General features: G+C 41.4%; 1 protein-coding gene across 1 annotated transcript in view; it reads left to right on the top strand.

Moving 5' to 3' along the window:
• Positions 1–249: 249 nt before the first annotated feature.
• Positions 250–22,055, top strand: part of grin3a (glutamate receptor, ionotropic, N-methyl-D-aspartate 3A) — a 58,684-nt gene continuing 36,878 nt past the window's right edge. Inside the window, exons 1-2 of the mRNA XM_073478412.1 lie at positions 250–993; positions 10,605–11,344. Coding sequence (XP_073334513.1) covers positions 250–993; positions 10,605–11,344 — 1,484 coding nt within the window. The remainder of the gene's footprint in view (positions 994–10,604; positions 11,345–22,055) is intronic.

Raw genomic sequence — 22,055 nt, forward strand, 5'->3', positions numbered from 1 at the left:
TCTCGCGCCTCAGCAGCCTGTTGTCTGTGTCCGTGGAGAAACGCACAACTTTGCCGCGAGCTGGAGCCGGAGCGAGAGCTGGACCAGGAGCGGGGTCTGCAGCTGGTCTGACCGGCGCACCAGGGCCACACTCGGGGGGCCAGGAGGGGGACCGACGGAGCGGCCCCGCTGTACGGCCGTTCTGTGGTTGGACGGGGTGTCCGGTGCAGCTGTGGAGCGCAGATGATGAAGACGGTGGGGATGATGATGATGATGATGATGATGAATGGCCCGGCGGCTCGAGCAGGCACCGGGCTCTCGCCACCATTATGTTTACTGCTGTGCGCTCTCGTCGTACTCCCGCCGTGCGCTCACTCGCACCCGCAGCCGTGCCAGGTGCTGAAACGGATCGGCCACACGGTTCGGCTCGGGGCTCTGCACGTCCAGCCTCGCCCGCTCTCCACAAGCGGAGCCGGCAGCGGGTCTGAAGACTGGGACGCCGACAGAGGTGTGACAGGGCGGGTGGAGTTGGAAAAACAGGTGAAAACAAGTGCCAGCGCGCCTGGATATGGAAGCCTCAGGACTAGAGGCACTGTTAACAGCCAGAGGGGATCCAGCAGGAGCAGGAGCCAGGCACGGCAGAGGGAGGAGAACACCTCGAGGGAGAACCGCGTGTTCGCGCCCCGAGACTCGGTCCTGCTGGCGGTGGAGGCGCTCAACCGGGCCGGATTGCTGCCATACAATTTATCCCTGGAGATCGTCATGGCCGTGGGGTCCGGACTCGGAGAGCTGCCCGCGTTCTCCTCCTCCTCCTCCTCTGCGGGAACCCCCGAGGACGAGGACCCGCTGTCCTTCTTGGAGAGCGTGTGCCACACGGTGATCGTGCAGGGGGTTTCCGCCATGATCGCATTTCCTCGGAACCGGGACGAGTTCGTCAAGTTGGAGTTCGTGTCGCTCGCGCTCCAGGTGCCCGTGGTGAGCGTCGTGCAGAGGGAGTTTACGCGCCACAGTGAGGTAAAAAAATAAAAATAAAAAAAGTTATTCTGAGTTACATCTGAACTGCTGTTAACTGTTGATCACTGCACAGCTGTACAGGTGTGTAACAGATGTTTTGTTTTAACTTGTGAACATCGTGTCAAAATGTATGAACAGAAATTGTTTAAATTTGAACAAAAACAGGTGAGAAGAAGGAGTTCATGTGGATTTATAAGGCCCAGTTCTCCATCAGTGGCCCAGTTATTACACAGAGGCTGGATCTCTTCTTCCTCCAGAGAACATTTTCTTTTCTTTTCTTATTCAGTATCGATTTCGCCAGTCCGGGTTAAATGGGCCAAATTAAGCCGAAGTGGAGACAAAAGCTGATGGTCTGGATTTCCAAAAAGCTGCAGCCGCTTCAGACTGAATGTGAAGGAGCACAATATGGCTCTGTCCATGGTGCTGGAAATCTACAGTATGCGCTGGGTGTCTGACTGCAGAGAGCGCGTTCTGTCTTCTTTCACAGACAAGGTTACAAGTAAAAGTGTGATTGAAGTCTACCTGCACCCAGCAGCTCATGCCCTCAGGTATTATATGCATAAACAAAGGCTGTGTTGGTATTCAGAATCTAACTGTGTCTACATAAAGCCAAGAGAGACAGAGAGCACAACAGTATAGTGGAGTGGAGGAATCAATTTGGGTCTATACTTCATTTTGACACCTCACAACCTGGACAACTAAGATTAATCCACGCACACACACCCACACACAGACAAAAGCAGCTGCTGGTGCTGACATGTACAGTATTGATCGATCTTTCTGCCCTTTATCAATCCGCCCCCTCATAATTACCAGATAAATATATGATCATCTAACTTTATGTTGAGATGTGACTCAGAAGGCTCATTGAAATGGCCCGGTGTTTGCAGCAAACAGCGGCATCAATCTTAAGTCAAACCTCTGACCAGATCCTGGCCCGCTATTGAGTCTGTACCAGAAAAACCCATTTCAGCAGAGCCACCCATAAGTGAGAGAAAGTTGGATTTGGCATTTGGCCTGTTCCAGAGGTGAATGCACAGTGAGTAGCCCATGGTGAGTCAATCATACGCAACATTTTTAAAACCGAGGTCAAACTTGTTCTTCCCACACCTGCTCTCTAAATGACTTTGCTTTGGCTGGACGTCAGAAAATGTATAGTTGTTTTTTACTGAAGGATATCTCCCACCCAAAGAACATCATACATATCAACATATTATAAGCCAATGGTCAATTTCTCTTTATCACCATTTTTGTTTTAACCCAAGAGCTGTCGACCATTCTGTCATAACAAGGATTGTTTATTGCGAAAACCATTTAAAGGGTGATTCCACAAATTTTACACATTAAAGGGACTCTATGTAAAAATCTATAGTAATTTACTATATATTGTATTAATCACTTTATTAGCCATATGTGAGCGGAGGTGAAAAATGAGACCTTCTGCGTCTCTCTCTCGGTTGCCTGTGGATGATTTGTTCAAGTTGTTTAATGCTGCTGACTTGGATTCAGCGCAGATTTTCAGCAAGGATGTGAGTTTATGTACATTCTTGAGTGCTTCATCTCAGTGCCTCTCTCTGCTCCGCTAATAGAGAGCAACAGCAGCTACCCTTAGTTTACAAATGGAGTCTGCTAACATAAAGTAACGACTGGCTTCCAGCACAGCACACAAGTTCCACAGGGCCCCTTTAAAGTGTGTTTAGGGGTCCTGGGGAGCACTACTGCACGTGTGAACAAAGTAGTGTAAAGCCTTTTGTGGCTTCAGAGGAAGATGTATGTAATCTAGCTGTAAAGTAAGGAATCTGTCTGTCTGTTACTTGCATATCTCAAGAACCGTTTATCTGATCTACTTCACCCTTGGCAGGTTTGTTGCTGAGGACCCAAGGAAGTGCAGTGTTAATAAATGTAATAATAAATCTTGAACAAACAGCAAACACCGCTCTGTGCAGCAGTGGGGGCGTGGCTTCACTACTCTGGCTTCATGGCTCTCCAGACTGAAGCTAGGCTCACACGTGATTCATCTCAGGTGATCTCATGGGGAAGCAGACATAAACAAAATGGAGATTAGCGTGGTGCAACAACTTTCTGTAGTACCGCTGTGCAGTGAGGAGAAAACTAAAGTAGAAGGTTAAATGAGTCTGGGTGAGTGGGGAGATATGGTTAACTCAGGTTTTCTATTCTTCAGTGAGAACTGGAAGAGAGATTTTGAGGTTCTGTCAACAGAAATATTCTAGCTAACGTTAGCTTCAGGGGCTAAAATGTTTACCGTTTCTTGGCAGCATCGCAAGCTGCTCCTGGATGCCTCTCATTGGTTGTTGTGGTCCAGTCATGTTTGAAATTATCTGGGTGGCCCTGATGACTCTGTGAGCAGTTCAGGGGGCTTAAGACTGGATCTGTAAACCCCTCACATTACCAGATAATCTGTGCCCAACAGCATGATTTGAACAGGAAATCCACCAGTCTAGAAAATAGCCTCCAGTGATGTCACTCACCTACTGCATTGGTCAGCATTGCACTCATTATGGACATTTTTTGTATTATTATTATTTTTATGCATTCCTCGTCCTTTTTAAAACTGCTGCCTACATTGCCCACAATGCAACTTATCCACTGAGTGACATCACAAGAGGCAATTTATCAGATTACATGCTGCTTCCTCTGGGGCCACAAAAGGCTTTGTATTACTTTTTTCACATATGCAGTAGTACTCGTCAAGACCTGTAAACACACTATAGTGTGTAAAATTGATGGAGTTACCCTTTAATGACTCAATATGTGTTTTGTTTTTTTTGCCCAAACAACATTAAGGTTTTCCAGGCAGGCGGACCAACAGGTACAGTACAAGAAAAACAAAATCAGCTCTCGTCATGCCTCCCGAAACCATATGATATAACATTTTCTGGTGTGTCTCCCTTATGGATTAATGGTTAGACAGCTACAACTACTTGGTTTAGGTTAGCGTATAATCGTCCTCGTGTTGAATGAAAATCAACCTTGACGGTTGGTAGGAGGCAGGACGTGAGCGTAGTCAGTTGGATGAGCTGGAGAAGGAAAAAAAAAAGCGCAGCTCTTGTGCCAAATACTCAAATTGAAGATTATCAGTAGAGTTTGCAGCTGGGATGAGAGCGAGAGAAAATGAGTCAAAAGTGTAAACACTCTAGATTAATCACTGGGATGGTTCATCAATAACCATTCTCTGGAAGAGACACCTGCCGAGCCTATTTGTGACTGTGTGTGTGTGTGCATGCGTGTGCATGTGTGTGTGTGTGTGTGTGTGTGTGTGTGTGTGCGTGTCTGTGTGTGTGTAACTATTTATGCATAGAGGTGGAAGTACACACACAGACACATTCACAAAATGATTCAGTGTAACCATACACTGTAAACCTGTTTAATTAGGTGGCACTAACAGGGCACTTACTGCATATCAACGAGTAGCGACTAGCAGAGTGTATGTGTTTTTGACTTTGCACACACAACCGTCCTGGGAGGGGCAAAGAGCGGCGTTGTTTTTTCAACACTCGCACACTCAAAGAGAGAGAGACACGCATCCGAATCATTAGTTAGAGTGACGGGCTCTGGGATACTTGCCACCTACTGAGCTTTAGTAATCTATGTGTCTGTTTGTGTGTGTGTGTCTGTGTGTCGGTGTGTCTGTGTGTATGTGTTTCCAGGGTAATATCTAATTTCCTGCTCTGTGCACAAGGAAGTTTTTTTGCTGTGAGGCGTCAGCAGGTGTTTAAAGTCCAAACTGCTTCTTAGAAGTGGAATAACAGGTGTAGGTGAAGCAGACAAACCAGCAGACAGAGACTTATAGATTGATGGATGGATGAATGAGTGTGGGGGTTATATGAATAGACGGAGAGCTGGTTGGTTGGTTGTTTGGTTGGATGGATGGAGGGATGGAGGGATGAACAGGCAGAAAAATTGACTGGGAAATGGACAGTCATAGAAACAGATTGTGCGGAGCGAGTGTGTGACTTTTAGAGAAATGGCTTAACTCCCCTCTGACTCAATCTTGTTTTGCTGGCAAATCCCAACTGAAGGCTGACAGCAATTTCTCCCGAAAAACAGGGTTTTTAAAATGTGGAAAGTTTTTCAATGTCTTAAGAGGATCTCATTAGTGTTTGTTTGACCTTTAGCTTGAACTTTGCCTTATTTATTCATATATTTATTATATTTATTTAGGTTAAAGAAAGTTCACAGTTAAAAATCATATAATATAATGAATCAGCAAGCGACCTTTGATAATGTAATCTGCCTACAGGTTGTTATGTAAGTGTTGAAATGATGTGGCTGCTGCATGAGAATATGGAGCTTATGGACCAAAGGATGAAGTGACCCCAGAGAGAAAGGACTAGGTGGGTTGGGAGTAGGTGGCGAGGGTGTTTTTTTTTTTTTTTTTTGGAAGCAGCGCAGAGTTGAGGATTTAGCATATAAAAGGCCAGGGACTGAGAAACTCCTGGGGAATGGAAACTCCCTGGGAAAGACCAGCTGCCTTTAATAAGACTGATTTTTTGAAGTGGAAATCTATCTCATGCTGGCCAACAACGGTGGAGCTTATGGGAAATAGATACAGCATCTTCACTGGCAGCTGGAGCATATGCAAATATCTGTTGCTACTTAATCCAATTATCTACATATGTATGCTCTTTGCATTAAAATGTGTTTGTAGATATTCCCATTATATCAAAGAGCATTTATACAGAAGTCTATGTCAAACATGAAGGCGTGCAATGTAAATATAGGCATGAGGTATGCACCATGCTCATTAGATTCAGCCGTACAATCTAAACAACTGATACAAGCATGTCTTGCAATAAATCCTACGTTTGCCAAGCTAATCACGTTCAGCCTTTGCAGACAGTGTGATACAAGAGTTTGTAAAATGTTAAGACAACGCTGCAATAAATGAATGCTCATTTTCAGGTTCATCATTATATTTTGGGTTACTACTAGAATAAGTATACATGCTTTAACTCTCAAAAAACACATCAGTTTTCTCTGTTTTAGCTCCGGTCTCTTTAAGGCCTCTCCTTTGAGGAGAAAATGACTTAATACTAAGATAATTTTACTGTTGTTTCCCTGCACCAACACACCTGATTCTAATGAATGAGTCGTTATCAGGCTTCAGCAGAGCTCAATGACGAGCTGATCATTTGAATCAGGTGTGTTGGAGCAGGGATATATCTAAAACATGCAGGGCAGGGGGCCTCCGGGACCAGGATTGAAAAAGATTGTATTGCCTTGTGCACAATAAGAGAGTGCAAACGTTTTTTGGGGGGTCACACAGGGGTAAATGTGACATTGGATTTATAACAACTTCACGTCACAGTTTGAAACAATGTCTCACAATTGGGTCGCATTGAATGCCACTAAGCATAACTTGTCAGTGTCACCTATCACAATCAGCCCCATTAATTTGTGAGCTCCAAACGATCCAGTTCGGTCTGTATCGATCCTTACAACAGTAGCGCTGATTAAAATAAACAACAGTTACAAACACAAATTTAACAACAATCTGACATGCAGCGTATGAGGTATTGACAGAAACCTCTCAGCAGCAGTTTAAAATGACCCACCTTTGTAGCGTTTAAAATAATGACTTCAGTTAAGTCCTTTATCACAATCATTTTGCCCAACCTCTCTGTGTCAGAGTCTTTCAATGTATTAACCATCAACTTCCTCACATCCTGACTCATGTGCCAGATTTCTCAAAATTGTGTTTTCTTTATAAAATATCAGCTCGTCAATAAAAAGTTGGATTCTTAACACCTCGTGATGAGTTTAGGCAAAGGGCCAGAGGACTCAAGGATAATAGTGATGACACAGATACACATGTTAAGCCTGAAAATATCTTTTCAATTAGATGCTGGTAAATTAATTTGTAGATTATGCTGATCAGGTTATCAGAGTAATTATGTCGTCAGCATGTATCCAGGGATAACAGATGAATGATAGGGCTTTGCTGATTATAGGGGGAGTTAGTGGAGTTTTGTCCCTTCATAAATTACTCTGGCAGTGACACAAGGAGGCCAGTGGGATGAATGACTAAGAGCTATGGGCAGGTCTTCACGGTGTTCGGAGATGGGGCCGCAGGGATTTCTTGTTGGCGGCTTTGCAACATTCGCAATATATATTTTTTTATCTACAGTAAACATGTATTTTTGCAAAATCAGCAGTTCTCTGCAAATTATTCAAAGCACAGGACAATATTCTATATGTTTACAAAAGGAAATGATTTTAATCTTGTAAAAAAAAGAATACCAGAAACCCATTTAAATCAGTTTTCACACTTTCCCCACAATGAATCATCTAATCCAGAAAAGATCAATAACCGAGTCATTACTACTTTATTTGATTTGTCCACTGGCTCATGATTCTGCCGCTTCCTGCAGTTTTACCATACAGCAACGCTTGCAAGTTTCTTGGCATGAAAACTCACAGCAAATATATTTTGGTGGCAGGAATCACAGAAAAAGAAAGATATAAAAAAGAGAGAAGAGTGATGAAAGAGTGACAACGGGGCTGGGATTTCCTGGTGCATCGGAGGCAGCAGACCTCCGCATTTATGTAAGAGAGCAGGCTGCCGCCGCACTTTCCAGCAAAATCTTTTCTGTTTATTTACATGAGGAACAAAGAGAGGGTTACAGATTTATGGTGATCACAGTGCAGAAGGGCTGCAGCTGAGAATAAATCCTCCAATCCTCCTCAGGGATGAGAGGAGGTGAGGGTCTGATGCCCTGTGGACTGCATTACCATTTCTTTCCCTGACACAGGACTTCTAAATCTGAAATAAAACACGTTGTATTGCCTTTGTTGGTGCTTTTGTTTCGGCAATAATCCATCCATGTATATGCAATAAGCAGAAGAAGTCTTATTTGCATGCCTATTGGGTAGGGTGATTAATGGGATAAATGAAATTAACTGATAGATTAATCTAATGGACTTTTAGTGCAAAGCTTGTGTAAAAGTTGTAAAGTCAATTATAGAGAGTTGCTGAAGGCCTTTAAGTGTGTGTACTTCTCTGTGAGTGTGCATGGGAGTGCATGACTAATCGATTGCCTGCGTGGCTGGTATGTTGTGTGCTGGGTACAGTATGCCAAGGTACACTGAAGCAGATCTGCCAGCTCATGCAGCCTGATCTGCCCTAGTTAATTTTATCTAAAGTATTACAGGGATGACTGTGTCACCTGTTTCTATACTATCTGAAATGATCTTCTGGCTCACTATAATCCTCTAGGAGCAGTGCTCTGTGTGTGTAAAGAGCAGTAGGTGTGCACTGGGCTGAGGGAATCAGTGACAGATTCTGTGCTTTTGCCTGTTGTAGCCACCAACAAATCATCCATTCTCTATAACAAATAATATTCTTTAAGAGTAATGTCCAACCTTGCAGAAAGCGTTTTCACTTTATGGCATTCAAAACGAGTGCTTGACTTGGTAAAGTTAGGTAACTGATCTCAGACAGCAATCAGTCATTTTTATTTACATATTTATTCATGAACCAAATCACCAGAATAAATGTATGTTTCTGCAAACCACAGGAAGACTTTACATAGTAACTTTACCTTCAGTTTAGTTTTCAGTTTTAATTTAACAAAACAATTGGTTAGGTTGAGGCACAAATACCACTTGGTTAAGCCCAGGAAAATATCTTGCTTTGTCTGTCACCACAAACATGGCTGGTAACTGTCAAGAATATCCAGTGGTTTCACCCATACAAATGTTGAAACACTGTCTCGAACAGTGGTCTCTGGCTTGGACTCCGTCGCGCCTGTGCCTGTAACGCCCCCACCATCCCCTCCGCCTCCCGACATGACATTCAGTTCATATAAATGTCAATATGATATGTTTGACATAGTAATTTGAATGTTTTTCGACCAGTGTTTCTCAAACTTTTTCAGACCAAGGGCCACCTAACTAAAAAAAAAAAAAATCTCATGGACCACCTAGCGATACCTTTCCAACGGCCGCAAAAAGAACTAAAGTCTGATAATTAGCCGTTCACATACTCACACATCTTCAGTGTCAAGATTTGCGTTTCATGTGTCCTGGGTTGATTTTCTGATAACAAATCAATGCACCAACAAAGGAGACTTTGAAATTGGTCCCCGCTTGCAGCCTTACATAAAGATAACATTAACTGTGACCAAAAAATAAAGAAAGGTAATAGACTTTTCACTGTAGATTAGGTATGTGGAGGCTCTCAAAGGTGATTTAACATACCGAAACGAAGTGAAACCAACTGCCGCCTGGAAGATAGGAAATCAATATAAAAAAGGTACTATATAGTTTGGAAAATTGTCAGCTGCAATGATGAGCTTATATGTGTGATACAACCTGTACGGTCCTTTAACAGAATATATTGTTGTTCTGTTCAGAAGGTGGTATTGGCCAATTTAAAATGTCACCACCAGAAATTCCATTTCCCAAATTACAAGGCGGGCCAACACTCAGCCTCTTACGTGCAAACTTTAGTTGAGATCTTGTTTAAGTTGGAATTTTAATATGTATACATATACCATATAAAATAAGTATCATAAAAAACTGTGAAAATCAAGTTTCTCATTTATTATCTGGCTCATCACAGCACTTCACAGCACTAGGAGACCACACACTCTGTCATCGCTCTGGTCCAGGTGGAAATCACACTCCGTTGCCGTCCGCTGCCCACTGATCTGTCCAGGCCTCATCAATCAAATGATGAAATGCATGAATGGCAATGAATAAGTGTGAATTACATTATGTGGGAAACACAGTATGTGAACGATCCATTTGAAACGGGGCCCAGTTGAGTTTCTTTATGTTCGAGGTGAAGCTTAAAATAAAAATAGAATACACATAAAAATAGATGTAGTACATTTCTTATGATGTGAGTAATGATATTCATGGGAGCAGGTAAGTGGAGGCTGAAATCCATTATATCCAACAGACGGTGTTTGTTCTCAAGGAACAAATTGAATTCTATGATAGAAAGTAATTCAACTGTTGGATTTATAACCTCTTTGTCTTTTCTTTTTTCTCCCCTTTTCCGCTCTACTACTCCTGTTTCTCCTTCCTGGTGTCCCATCTTCCCATTCTTACGCCTGCTTCCCTCTGCCTTACCGTTGCACTTCACTTCCTCCTCCAACGTCTTTACATTTTCCTTATTTTGCCTTCCCCCTCTTTCTTCCTTCTCATTTCTACCCATTTCTCTACCCTTCATTCCAAAAACCATCCCCTTCTGTTTTGCGTCTATCTCTCTGCCGTCTCAATCTGACCCTCGCCGACCCTTTGTCCTCCCCGTCACTACCTGTTTATCACTCCCATCACCCTGACATTTTCATTCCCTCTATTTCCTGCTGTTTATTTGTTTAACTGTCCCTCATCTCTATCCCATCTCTCCAATCCCATTCCCTCATATCTCGTCTGTCCATTTCCTTCCATCATCTCTTAAATCTCCCTCACCTTCTCCCCTTATACTCTATCTTTTACCTTCCCTCTCTCAAATCACCCAATTTTCTCTGTTTCTCCATCTTCCACTCTAACCTTTTCTCTTCCTTTGTGTAAACCTTTCAAACCCGCTTGCCCAATTTTCTCCCATTACACCCATTCTCTCTCTTACAATCTCCCTACAGAATCCTCTCCATTTTCAAATGGCGATGCGGACCGTGGAGGCCCCACCATCCCATCTCCTCTATTCCCTGCTGATGATGAATGGCTGGTGGGACATCAGTGTTCTGCTCTGTCAGGAATGGGACATTAGTGACTTCCTTGGCCTCATCAAGAACAACACCCGCTTCCACCTGGGCAATCTTGTCAATCTGACATCGAACGCCTCGACCTCACCGCAGTCTTCGTCTTCATTATCATACTCAGGAGTGGTATCAAGTGTTGTGACAGGAGCGGAGGCGTCATTGTCGTCTTTACCTTATTTCTCCCCCGCTGCCTCATCTTCTGCCTCTTCCTCCACTTCCTCCTCTAAATCGGACCAGCAGCAAGCTCTCATGCGGCAGCTGGAGGCCCTGAGAGAGCCTTCATCCACGACAGGAGTGGTAACATTTGGGTGCGAGATCCGCGAGGTGCGCCGTCTGTGGTCGCTGGCCACCCGGATGACGCTGCCGGAGTTTCACTGGGTTTTGGGGGACAGCCAGAATGTGGCTGAGCTGAGAACAGAGGGGTTGCCATTGGGGTTACTTGCACATGGGGTCATGGGATCCCCTTCTCTGGATCACTATGTCCACGACTCATTGGAGGTGGTTGCACGGGCGGTGGGCAGTGCAGCCCAGGAGGATCCTGCCCTGGCACTCATACCTGGGACTACTAACTGTATGGATGTACAACAGAGCAACGGCAGCTCGGGGCAATACTTGGCAAGGTAGGAGATCAATGTGGATACTACAGTGATAATTACACCACCACATGTCTCTCAAGAAACCAATTAAATTAAAGATAGCCATTATGAACAATGCTGGAAAATTAAAGGTTAAATATATGATATTTTGAATAACATAGCAGCAAAGAGCTATTTGCTGTGTAAAGATATAGTGGAGTGATGGCGTCCTGAGTGTGTTGTCATCTGAGATTTTCTGCTATTTGTTTTGATAGCAGGGACATCTGCGTGTGTTGATCTGCACTTCCTAATTTTACAGTTTGATCTGAGTATGGTGAGCTCCATCTGGAAGCAAAACCCAAAATGGCGCCCGTCTGGTAACAAGCTCTCTCATATTACAGCGAAACAGTTCACTAAAATATGGTTCTGAAAAGATTCTAAAGGAGACGTATTGTGCTCATTTTCAGGTTCATAATTTTATTTTGGGTTTCTACCAGAAAAGGTTTACATGCTTAATGCTGAAAAAATGCATCAGTTTTCTCATACTGTCCAGTGCTGCAGCACTGTATTCCTCCTCTGTCCTAAACACTCTATTTTAGCTCCTGTCTCTTTAAGGCCCCCCTCCGAATGCCACCTCCTGATTGGTCAGCTCACACACACCTTAGCCAGCACTGCTCACTGTGTCTCTGGTCAGCTCTGTCATGTTTCAGCTTCCAGTTACATCACTTCTACCCTGAATAGGCATACAAGAAGTCAAGAAGTCAAGAAGTCACGGAATTAAAGGCGGGACTACTGACGAGGTGTTCAGACACTTCAGGAGCAGTGTTTTCTCTGGGAGAGAGGAGCTCCCGTTGGTGTGGGCTTTTTAACCGTCAAGACCTTTTACATGCACAAGAACCTACAGTATATAAAACACTGAAGAAAAGGCAAAAAACAAAGCATAATAGGACCAATTTAAGGAAGACAGAGGCTATATGTCAAGAACGTATGTATTTGATCAACACTGTCTAATTTGACAGTTTGATCTGAGTTTCAGGAGCAGTGTGTCTTCGCTCCTTTTAGTCTAACTTTACTGAGTAAACGACGCACACATTTGTTTCGGTCTGAGATGCTGGTGCTCTAGTGTGATACCTAGTGGCAGTGAAGATTGTTTATTTAACCTTCAAGGCTAAGTAGTAGTTTTGCATGTTTTAGCCCATTTTCCACTAATCACACATACTTTAGATCACAGCTTTTGCAAACCATCCTGTTGTGTTTTATATAGTTGGGTGCATTTTTCTTGGCTCCTGGTATATTTTACTTTGCATTCCATTTCCATGTGGTTTAGAAAATCTATTGACAATTTAAACCTGCAATTACTGTTTTTGTTTTCTTACCTGGGGCCAGCAGAAATAGGCTGTGAACAGAATACTAATATACGCAAATATGCAACTGTTTGCCGTTTAAATTTCTTTTTAACTTTGAAATGCATATTGCAGTTGCATATTGACACATTCAGCACATGCAGAGGAACATTAGCATTGATTTGGGGTAGTGTTTCTGGCCACCTGGAAAATGTAATTCCAAGATTTTCTCTCTTTTTAGCTCTGTTTTGGCTCTCACCAACTCCTGAGGGAAATATCTGAGTCTCCAGCAGTCAAATGCTAAATATAAGCTACTACAGAACTTTATCTGCCTGCTGTATCAGTGTTTTACCTGGGTTTGTGGAAGACTTTGGTGCACATGTTTGTCAAGTAACTTACTTTAATTTGGCTGAGGTGGCACCCAAAACAGCTTGGGTGCTGCACCTAAGCCTTAAATGGAGGGAAAGTGGTTGGGAAAACACAAGTGTTGGCTAATTACACACAGTGGGTTTTAGAGTTATTTCTCCATAAACAGCTGCGTTCTATATTCAAAACCGACATTGCTGAGACTGGTGACAGTGAACCAAAACAGCAATTTTGTCGTAAAAAAGCGAGCTCAATAACGCTCATAACGCTGTGTATAACTGAAGGAAACAGCAGGGTCAGGTGATAACGGTGATTGTCACTACAGGCGACCTCTTTTACATACAAAGAGTCATGTGTTCCATTGTGAATATAAAACTGTTGACAATAATGGTTTCTTTAATATACAACACTGGTCAGCCAAAAGGTACAGATACAGTCCTAAAACATATAGCGAACACACCAGTACAGTTCATTTTAAGGCTAAAATCTTTGTTTTGCATTGTGGTCAGTATTAAATCTCTCACCCTCCCTCTCCACTTCGCTGTTGCCTTGTGCCTTTTACTTCCTGTTTCTCCTTTGGATCCACTATAATCCCTTGTGTTGTGGGAATTTATTTCTCTCACATCTGCAGATGTTTGGACACAGTCCAGCTGCAATTTCGACCTGGAATTTGCTTCAGATAAACACATTCATACACATCTGCACAAGCACGCAGCATATTTCAACGCACACTGTATCCCCTCAATAACTGCAGCAGAGTGGTAAAATGATAACGTGTGATAAATTACATTTAGCAGCAGCGCAGTAATCCGCAGCTGGGCCACTCGACTTTATATTGCTGAGATATGGGCATTATAGAGCGTGTGATCACACACCGCTGCATTACAATAAGAGTTTGACCTTCTTACTGAGACTCACCTGAATCAGCAGAATGATCGTCCCGGAAGATAATTATTGGAGCGTGATGAGCTTGGAGCGGCTGGAGGAGATTTCTGATTGTGTTTACATTTCTTGGGTTCATTTTAAGCTGCTTATAAAGTGTTGATTGGTTTGTCAGTGTTTTACATATCACAGAACAAAGGACGGGACCTTTTATCAGGCTTATAAGAGCACTGTCAGTGACCCTGTGAAGACAAAGGATTTATCCATGGATGTTTAGTTTCCAATGTTGGATACTGCGTCTAATCCAAGCTGTTTCGCATACCTGGGATTTGCAAAAGTCAGATTTCCCTGGCTGAGGGAAATCTGTAGGTATTAGATAGCAATATGTGATATACTATAACCGACTGTGGATGCTGGGGAAATGGAAAGGATGTGTTGGTATGTAACCTGCCAAGATAAAGAATAATAATCTGTTTTTTTTCCATGAAATGTTATTCCTTTTTTTGTAATTCAGTTTGTGTAAAGCTGTCGGAGTGTTTGGACTGCGGCTTCGTATTCACACTCTGGGGATTAATAGATGTGGACGCATTGTTCTTTTTCCAATTCCTGTACGTCTCTTTAGGTTATAAAGATTGTGAAGAAATGGAATCAGGGTCATGACCATCATCGATTATTATAACTTTTGTTCTGCAGAGTGTAAATATATATGTGTGTGTGTGTGTGTGTGTGTGTGTGTGTGTGTGTGTGTGTGTGCGCGCGCGCATGTGTGTGTGTGTGTGTGTGTGTGTGTAGTCAATTTCACAGGCTTGCTTTCCTTTTCTTTTTGATATTCTCTTAAATTTGATTGTGGAGGCAGGCTGACTTATTAAAGGGTAACTCCACCAGTTTTACACATTAAAGTTTGTTTACAGGTCTTGAGGAGTACGACTGCATACGTGAAAAAAGTAGTATAAAGTAATTTGTGGCACCAGAGAAAGCTGCATGTAATCTGATAAAATGCCTCCAGTGATGTCACTGAGTGGCTACGTTCCATTGTGGGTAATGTAGGCACCAGGTTTTGAAAAGGAAGAACAATGCATTAAAAAGATAGGCAATATTTCTGGTTCTGCTGTATCAATTATGATTTTTAACTGTCCATAATGAATCCAATAGTGTTATATGTGTGCAATGATAGACCAGTGGACTGCATTACCGACGGTGCAACTTTTTCCACATATGCAAGAGTACTCCCCAAGACCTGTAAACATGTGTAAAATTGGGGAAGTTACCCTTTAAGTGGTCAGATACACTGGCTCACCTTTATCAACGCAGCCTGTGGGCTTAGGGATTGATGTTTCTGGTGTTAGTTACCCATATGTTGTTGTCTCACATGCATCTTGAAGATATTTCTTCGCGCGCTGATAACCAGTTCTTCTACATTCTACTTTACGTCTTGTCCACATGCCTTTTGTCAAGAAGCGGTATATGCAGAGTGGTAAACAGACTGACAGACTTCAGACTGTTTCATATTTACATTCTGTTGATAATTTTAGTTCAGTGTTAAACTAAAATTCTTACATACTGCACCTTTAAACACAACAAATTTACTTATTTTTTTGCATGTTCAAATGTTTAAAAAAGTCGCATAATGAAGGGATATTAGAACAAGTTAGAATGATCGAAAAGAAGATGGTGTAAGAAGAACCCTTGGTCGGGTAAAGGTATAAAACAACATACATTTATCCTATATTTGTACTACTATTGTAATACTGAAATATAGTATACACAGATAATGGCCTCAGGGATATGGCAAAGGTTAGAATCTATTTTCAAGAAAAACACAAACATTGGTTTGGCATTTGCTCTGTGAAAAGAAAAGCAGGTGTTAAAAGGAGACATATAGGATATTTGCCACCACATACAACAGCTTTGAAAGGCGGCAGCAAAGTGTGTGAGTTACTTAGCTTTACAGTGAGTTACTGTAAAGCTAAATGGACTTTAAAATCTCAACCATCAAATTGTCGTGGCAGCACAGTGATACCGCAGCAAAAGAAAATCACTGAACTAATGAGACACAGCAATTAGAAAATCATCAATCAACAACCCTGCAGCTCAGTGGTTATATGACTTTTATTGTCGTGTGGATTTGCAGAAACTAAATTTCCCTTTATCAGGGCTTGTTAACGCAATCTCACCAAGACTAGACACAGATGATGACAAGGTTATACCTCCACCCTCCTTTGTAATAATCAACCTTTATTCAAAACCTCACAATGATTATTGTGAAAGAAAATAAAATACACTTGTCTCACATTATTAAAACAAGGGAATGAACTGGTGAAAAGACAGAAAGAGGACTGACACTTAAAACCACCATCAAGGTTTTTTTCTATAATTGAAAAGTGAAAAAGGCCTTATTAAAAACCACCTCTTGATTTTTTCTACATTAGTTTCTGTAAAAAGCACTGGTATTACATCTAAACTAGAATTCCCGTTTTACACTTGTATGCCTCCATGCACCAACCAAGTTGCTATTACTGAGATGTGGAGTTGAATAATGACCAGAGTGCACTTCTGACCCTTTGGATATCACATGTCATAACTCCATCATTTTATCCTATTAGACATTTGTATGTCAAGTTTTATTGTAATTATATATTTTTGCGTTATCACCGAAAAAGTTTGGCCACCATATTCTAATCAGTTCATCCTCCATTTGTACCTAATTTTAAGTGATTCCCTCAAGGCATTGAGATATCGCATTCACAAGAATGGGATGGATAAACGGATGTCCAGACAGATGGACAGACAACCCGATAACAAAATGCCTCCACGCTGTCGACAGCTGTGGCCGGGGGCATTATGTTTTCTGGTTTTCCATCTGTAAAAACTATAATAAACTTAAACTTTCTCAGCTAAGAGCTTGTTAGGCCTCTTTGTCATCTGTGGTTCCAATGTTTTTGGAGCTTCTGACTCCTGAAAAGGAAGCTATGAAGTCTGTTTGTCGACCATCTCACCAAAGAGCAATGTTTCCTTTTCAAACACAATCGGAATATAAAATTGTCCTTTTATTTATAGATTTTTTTTCCCCCTACCTAGTTTATCATCTGCTGAACCGTAAGTTTCCCTTTCCGTGCCTGTGGGGGGACCCTTGTCTTCAATCCGATGGCTTTTTTAGTCTAAAACCTGCCGTCTCTTTTTAGTCAGTTTTGACATTTCTGTTGCAGCGAGGGGACTGCCTTCGGTTTTGTGTGAGAACTGTGGCATCAGGTGCTTGTTGGAAGAGCTGACCTGGAGGGAACTCTTGTCGCCGAAATGGTGTTGAAGCCAGAAAGCATGTGACAGATGAGCAACAGACAGGCTGTAGCGGTTCTCTAGCTGGACATTGAAACCCTCAGGGGAGTATATAGCACGATTATATGGACTTATTGTAGAGCAGAGTCGCCGGCCAAGGAATCAAGCAGTCACAGGGGGAAGTAGCCGATGATTTATAGAGGTGTTTGTCAACTGTGGTATCATGGAGGATTAATGGCATGTGAACCACCAGCTAGATGCTCCACCAGTCACAGTGTGACCAAGCAAGTTTGCAGCCAGATGTTGTAAGCTGGGTGAGAAAAATCCAGACACAATAGACGTAATTAAAAAAAATGAATCATTAAATGCCCAAAAAGATTTTAAAATGTTGATTAATGCAAACAAACTACAACAATTAAACGATTAAAGAACCACAAAAGAATAAAAAAGCAGTAGGATTATAGTTCACAGCCGAACTAATTGGACAACAGAATCCACTTCACCACCCCACAAAGATAGGTGAAGAGTTGAGGAGAGACATCATGAATACAAAAACACTTGGCTAAATATTTACCCAGATGTTTTCCTCCGGGCTATGTGATCGCACTAGAGAGCAGGTGTCAGCTGAAGGACTTCCACAGGGATGGTGAATGTTTAATGGATGAAGGGGAATTACAGTGGGAATTGTAATTTGAGGTGAAATAAGTGTGTGATCCTCGTTAATCAAGATGCACCAAACTATGTTGTTATTTTAAAAAAAACAACTTCCGTGGTATCAGTGAATGTGAACATTTTTGCTTTTCTCGTACAACTTGTACTACTATTAGTGTGTATGTATGTATGTATGTATGTATGTATGTGTTTCTGTGTGTGTACGTATGTATATTGTGTTTGTTTGTGTGTATGTATGTATGTCTCTGTGTATGTATATTTGTATAAATGCATGCATGTATGTGTTTGTGTGTGTGTGTGTATGTATGTATGTATGCATGTATGTGTATGTATGTATGCATGTATGTGTGGGTATGTATGTGTGTATTTATGTATGTGTGTATGTATGTATGCATGTATGTGTGGGTATGTATGTGTGTATTTATGTATGTGTGTATGTATGTATGTGTGTTTGTGTGTATGTATGTACTTATGTATTTACGTGTGTATGTACAGTGTGTATTGATTGACTAACTGATTAATTGACCAATGGTTGAGGCTCTATATGGATACACCTTTGTTTGTATGCAAATTCACACAAAGCTCTCAACTGCTTCAGGGAAGAGAAACTAATCAGCCAGTTAATGTTTGGCAGGTGTGTTCAATTGGCCCGAGTGTATGGGAGTTGGATTCTTGCAATTCACATTTGAAAAGGATGGGAATGGGAATACCGCCAATTCTCACTGAGGAAAATTGACAATGTCCTCAGATCAATTTTTCTTCTGTGTGTTTAGAATATTTAAGAATGAAATACACTGACATAAATAATGTGTGGTATGAATGAAAAATGAAACACATATAATCTAATAATGTAGAAAGATTAGCATTACATTATGAGAAATCAGATGATTAATTATTCCTTATTTCAAAGAAGCATTAATCAGTTACCACTGGCTATTCTGCTTGGCTAATATATTTATTTATTACTGTCATTCCATCTCTCTCTCTTTGTATTTGCTTACTCAGGCTTCGATCACAGACGGTTCAGAAGGGTCAGGCTTTATCCTGAGCTCACACCGCAGATCTTTTTTTCCCCCTATTTATCACTGGGTCCCATTTGCTGAGCACTCTGAGAGCTGCACTTTTTGTACATTCATTCAGTTGATCCTATGGGGAACAGTCTTTCAAGGCACATCACTTAGCATTATGTTTAGGAGATAGCCCATAGGGGACACTGGAGTATACTTTATATAGTGCAGCACAGCAATAGCACATTTACAGGAACTCTGTGTCCTCACTATGTGTAAAGACATTTTCCTCTCAACCTCGTCTTTTAGAAATTGTAATTTCATGCCACTAATTTGCAGTCATCAGGGCCAAACTGTCCTACTTTTCAAAATCTGTTTAATGCAACGGATACAAAAATGTAAGCGGGACCAAAAGAAATTCAGTGCTATCCAGATATGACACAATTAGTGTTAGTATTAGTATTTGTTGTGTTCTGTCCAAGTATTTGGACATATGCTTTGGCAAAATTGTTGTTAGACTTTCATGCCAATAAAGCCCCCTTTGAATTTGAATTGAATTGAATAGTGTCTTTGCCTCTAGTGCAATCTGCAAAAATTTCAACTTGCACACATTGCTTTATGTGATAGGTGTAATAATTTCATCCTCTATGAGCCGGGATTGTCTTGTTTAGCTACTGTTGAACTGCTGTTACTGATGTTGACCTTTTGCTAAGCCTTACCTTCCTTATTTACCTCTGCTAAGCCTGTCGAATTGTTTGTTTTGAACGGCACAGTTTGCAATGGGTCTTTGATTTCAGTAGAGGGAGATTATTGACTGTTTAAACTATTGACAGAGCTTCTGGGTCTGAAAAGTGACGCAGATGTAGAAGTGCCTCAAACCAGCATTCTTTCTAATGACCAGCAGGGGGGGACTTCACTGGTTGCAAAAATAAGTCAAATTGTATGGATGCTTATGCGAAAATGACACTACTTCTCACTTGATTTATTACTTCAGTAAACAGTGTTCTAATGTGTTTATGGTCTCAATCATTAGTTTAAAGTATTCATCAATACATCATATTTGGAGTAAAACAGATGATAAAGAAGGTATGCTTTAATATTTTTTATAAAATATTTCTTGCTCCATAAAACAAGATGGCGATGACCGTAATGCCAAACTTGAAACTTCAAAATGGTACTCCACAAACCAATGGGTGATGTCACGAACGATTTTGTTATCTGAAATAACAACGCCAGCACATTTTAGCAGCTGTAGCTAGCTAGCTAATTAAGCTAACATTAGTTTCATTTGTTGGCTATAAACCAAGCTGACTTGTTTCAAAACAAGAACCCTCTAAAGGTTTCTTAAATATCCACTTGGTGGCTAAAGATGTGGCATCATGCTAAAAACCTGAGGCTAAAGCTACATGTTCCAGGCAATAATTCAGCATCCTCGCCAGTTGATGAATAGCCTACATGTAGCAAACATGGGGCTAACAAACAGCACTGTTCTTGCATGTAAAGCTCGTCTGTCCAAGTAGTGGCTGTGATAAGGAAAAATGGAGGTCTAAGATCATTTGATAGGCCTGTTTTAGATCCTTACAAAGGTTACTTGAACAAGCAGCAGGCAAGATTTACACTTTATTTTTTGTATTTTCAACAGCATGTTTCACTTCAAAGGGTTGGAGATAAAGGACTTTAAAGATGAAGACTAATCAGTAAACTTCTCCAAATCCAATGGAGCAGAGCAGCTAACATTAGCCTCGACTCTGATAGTAGCCTCCAGAAACAGCTCCCACACAGTTGTGAAATGGGCAAGTAATACCTTGAATTTTTATTAAAGAAACCTGTAAACAGTGTAGTATAAAATTCCACTTCCTTTGGAAGTAACGCTGGGTTAGGTTACTCAGCGAGCTGGATAATGTTTGCAGCTTACTTATCAGATGAATCCATTCCTCACCCCTTTTTGCTCTTGTATTTTTGGTTGTGCACAGGGAAAAAAAGAAACCAGCATGCAAACTCTACATCACTCTGACTGCAGCCCAATGCACACCACTTCAGCATGGAGAGAAATCTGAAACTTGACAGGCCTGACCTATTTATGATTGCGAACGTATGATTGGGAAATCTTTGTTTGAGCGAGGGATTTAGCGAGCAATTTCTATACTGTCTTGTTTCATAGTGAGTGGATTGGAATCATTAGTATAGCCTATTTATTTATTTTTACTTTTAAGTGGATATACTGCTAATACTAAGCAATTTCACAAGGTAGTGGCCTGCCTTTGAAGCAAAGTTGTGTCATTTGTGAATGCACCTCAAAAAATTCTAAATATCACACTAGATAATGTAAAAAGTGTAAAGAACATCAACCTTTCATCATAGATCCCATCAACCTTTCACTTCCATGTGATGTGTGTATGGTATAATTGTGTTTATCTGTTTAAAGGGTAAATAACAACATGGTGCATGCTGTTCCACTGTATCAGTAACGTGTGTTAGAGGGACTGATAAGGTTTGCCCACTAGACTGAGAAGCTGAGGGAGGAGTGACTGGGTAGGTGGCAAAAGATATGATAGGATGAGGAAAAAGTAGGGTGCAGAGAAAGAAAGACAAAGAAAGAGCGAAAAATAAAGAGACAAAGACATTTTCAGGTGAATGCTGTGAATAACCCCGAGAGATGTAGATAGAGATAAACTTCAGGGGGCAATAGTCCTGAATCAACAGATAAGATACAGGCAGGACAAATATCAGCAGCTCATCTTATTCATTTTTTCCCCCACACCAGAAGCGACCCTTCTTGATAAAAATCATTTTAAAGTGACGCATGCCCACCAAAGCCAAGGATGGTTCCCTGACGTGCCTGCCAGCTGAGCTATAAAGATAGAAAATGCTATATAATAAATGTCCCCTCTGAGGGTTGCATTGCCTGAACCAATGTGAGTAAAACACTTTCCATTTGCTTCAGGGAGGAATTGGTTTAACAAGGAGGGATGCTCTTGGCAGGCGCTTTTATGGCGTTTTAAAAAGGCAGCTGCATTTGCTTATTTCTGTATCTTTTGGTGTTTAGAACAAGATGTTTCAGTATCAACTGAAAAACATATCTAATGTTTTGATCGACACTTTTCAAGTAATATAAGATCTCTTTTCATTCAGGTTGCAATTTTGCTCATTTCCCTGTCTAGTGTGGCCAGTGATGTTAACATAGACACAGCTCTGTAGTTTTACCTCACTGTA

This window comes from Pagrus major, chromosome 12, assembly GCF_040436345.1.
Source record: "Pagrus major chromosome 12, Pma_NU_1.0".
NCBI classification, from domain to species: domain Eukaryota; kingdom Metazoa; phylum Chordata; class Actinopteri; order Spariformes; family Sparidae; genus Pagrus; species Pagrus major.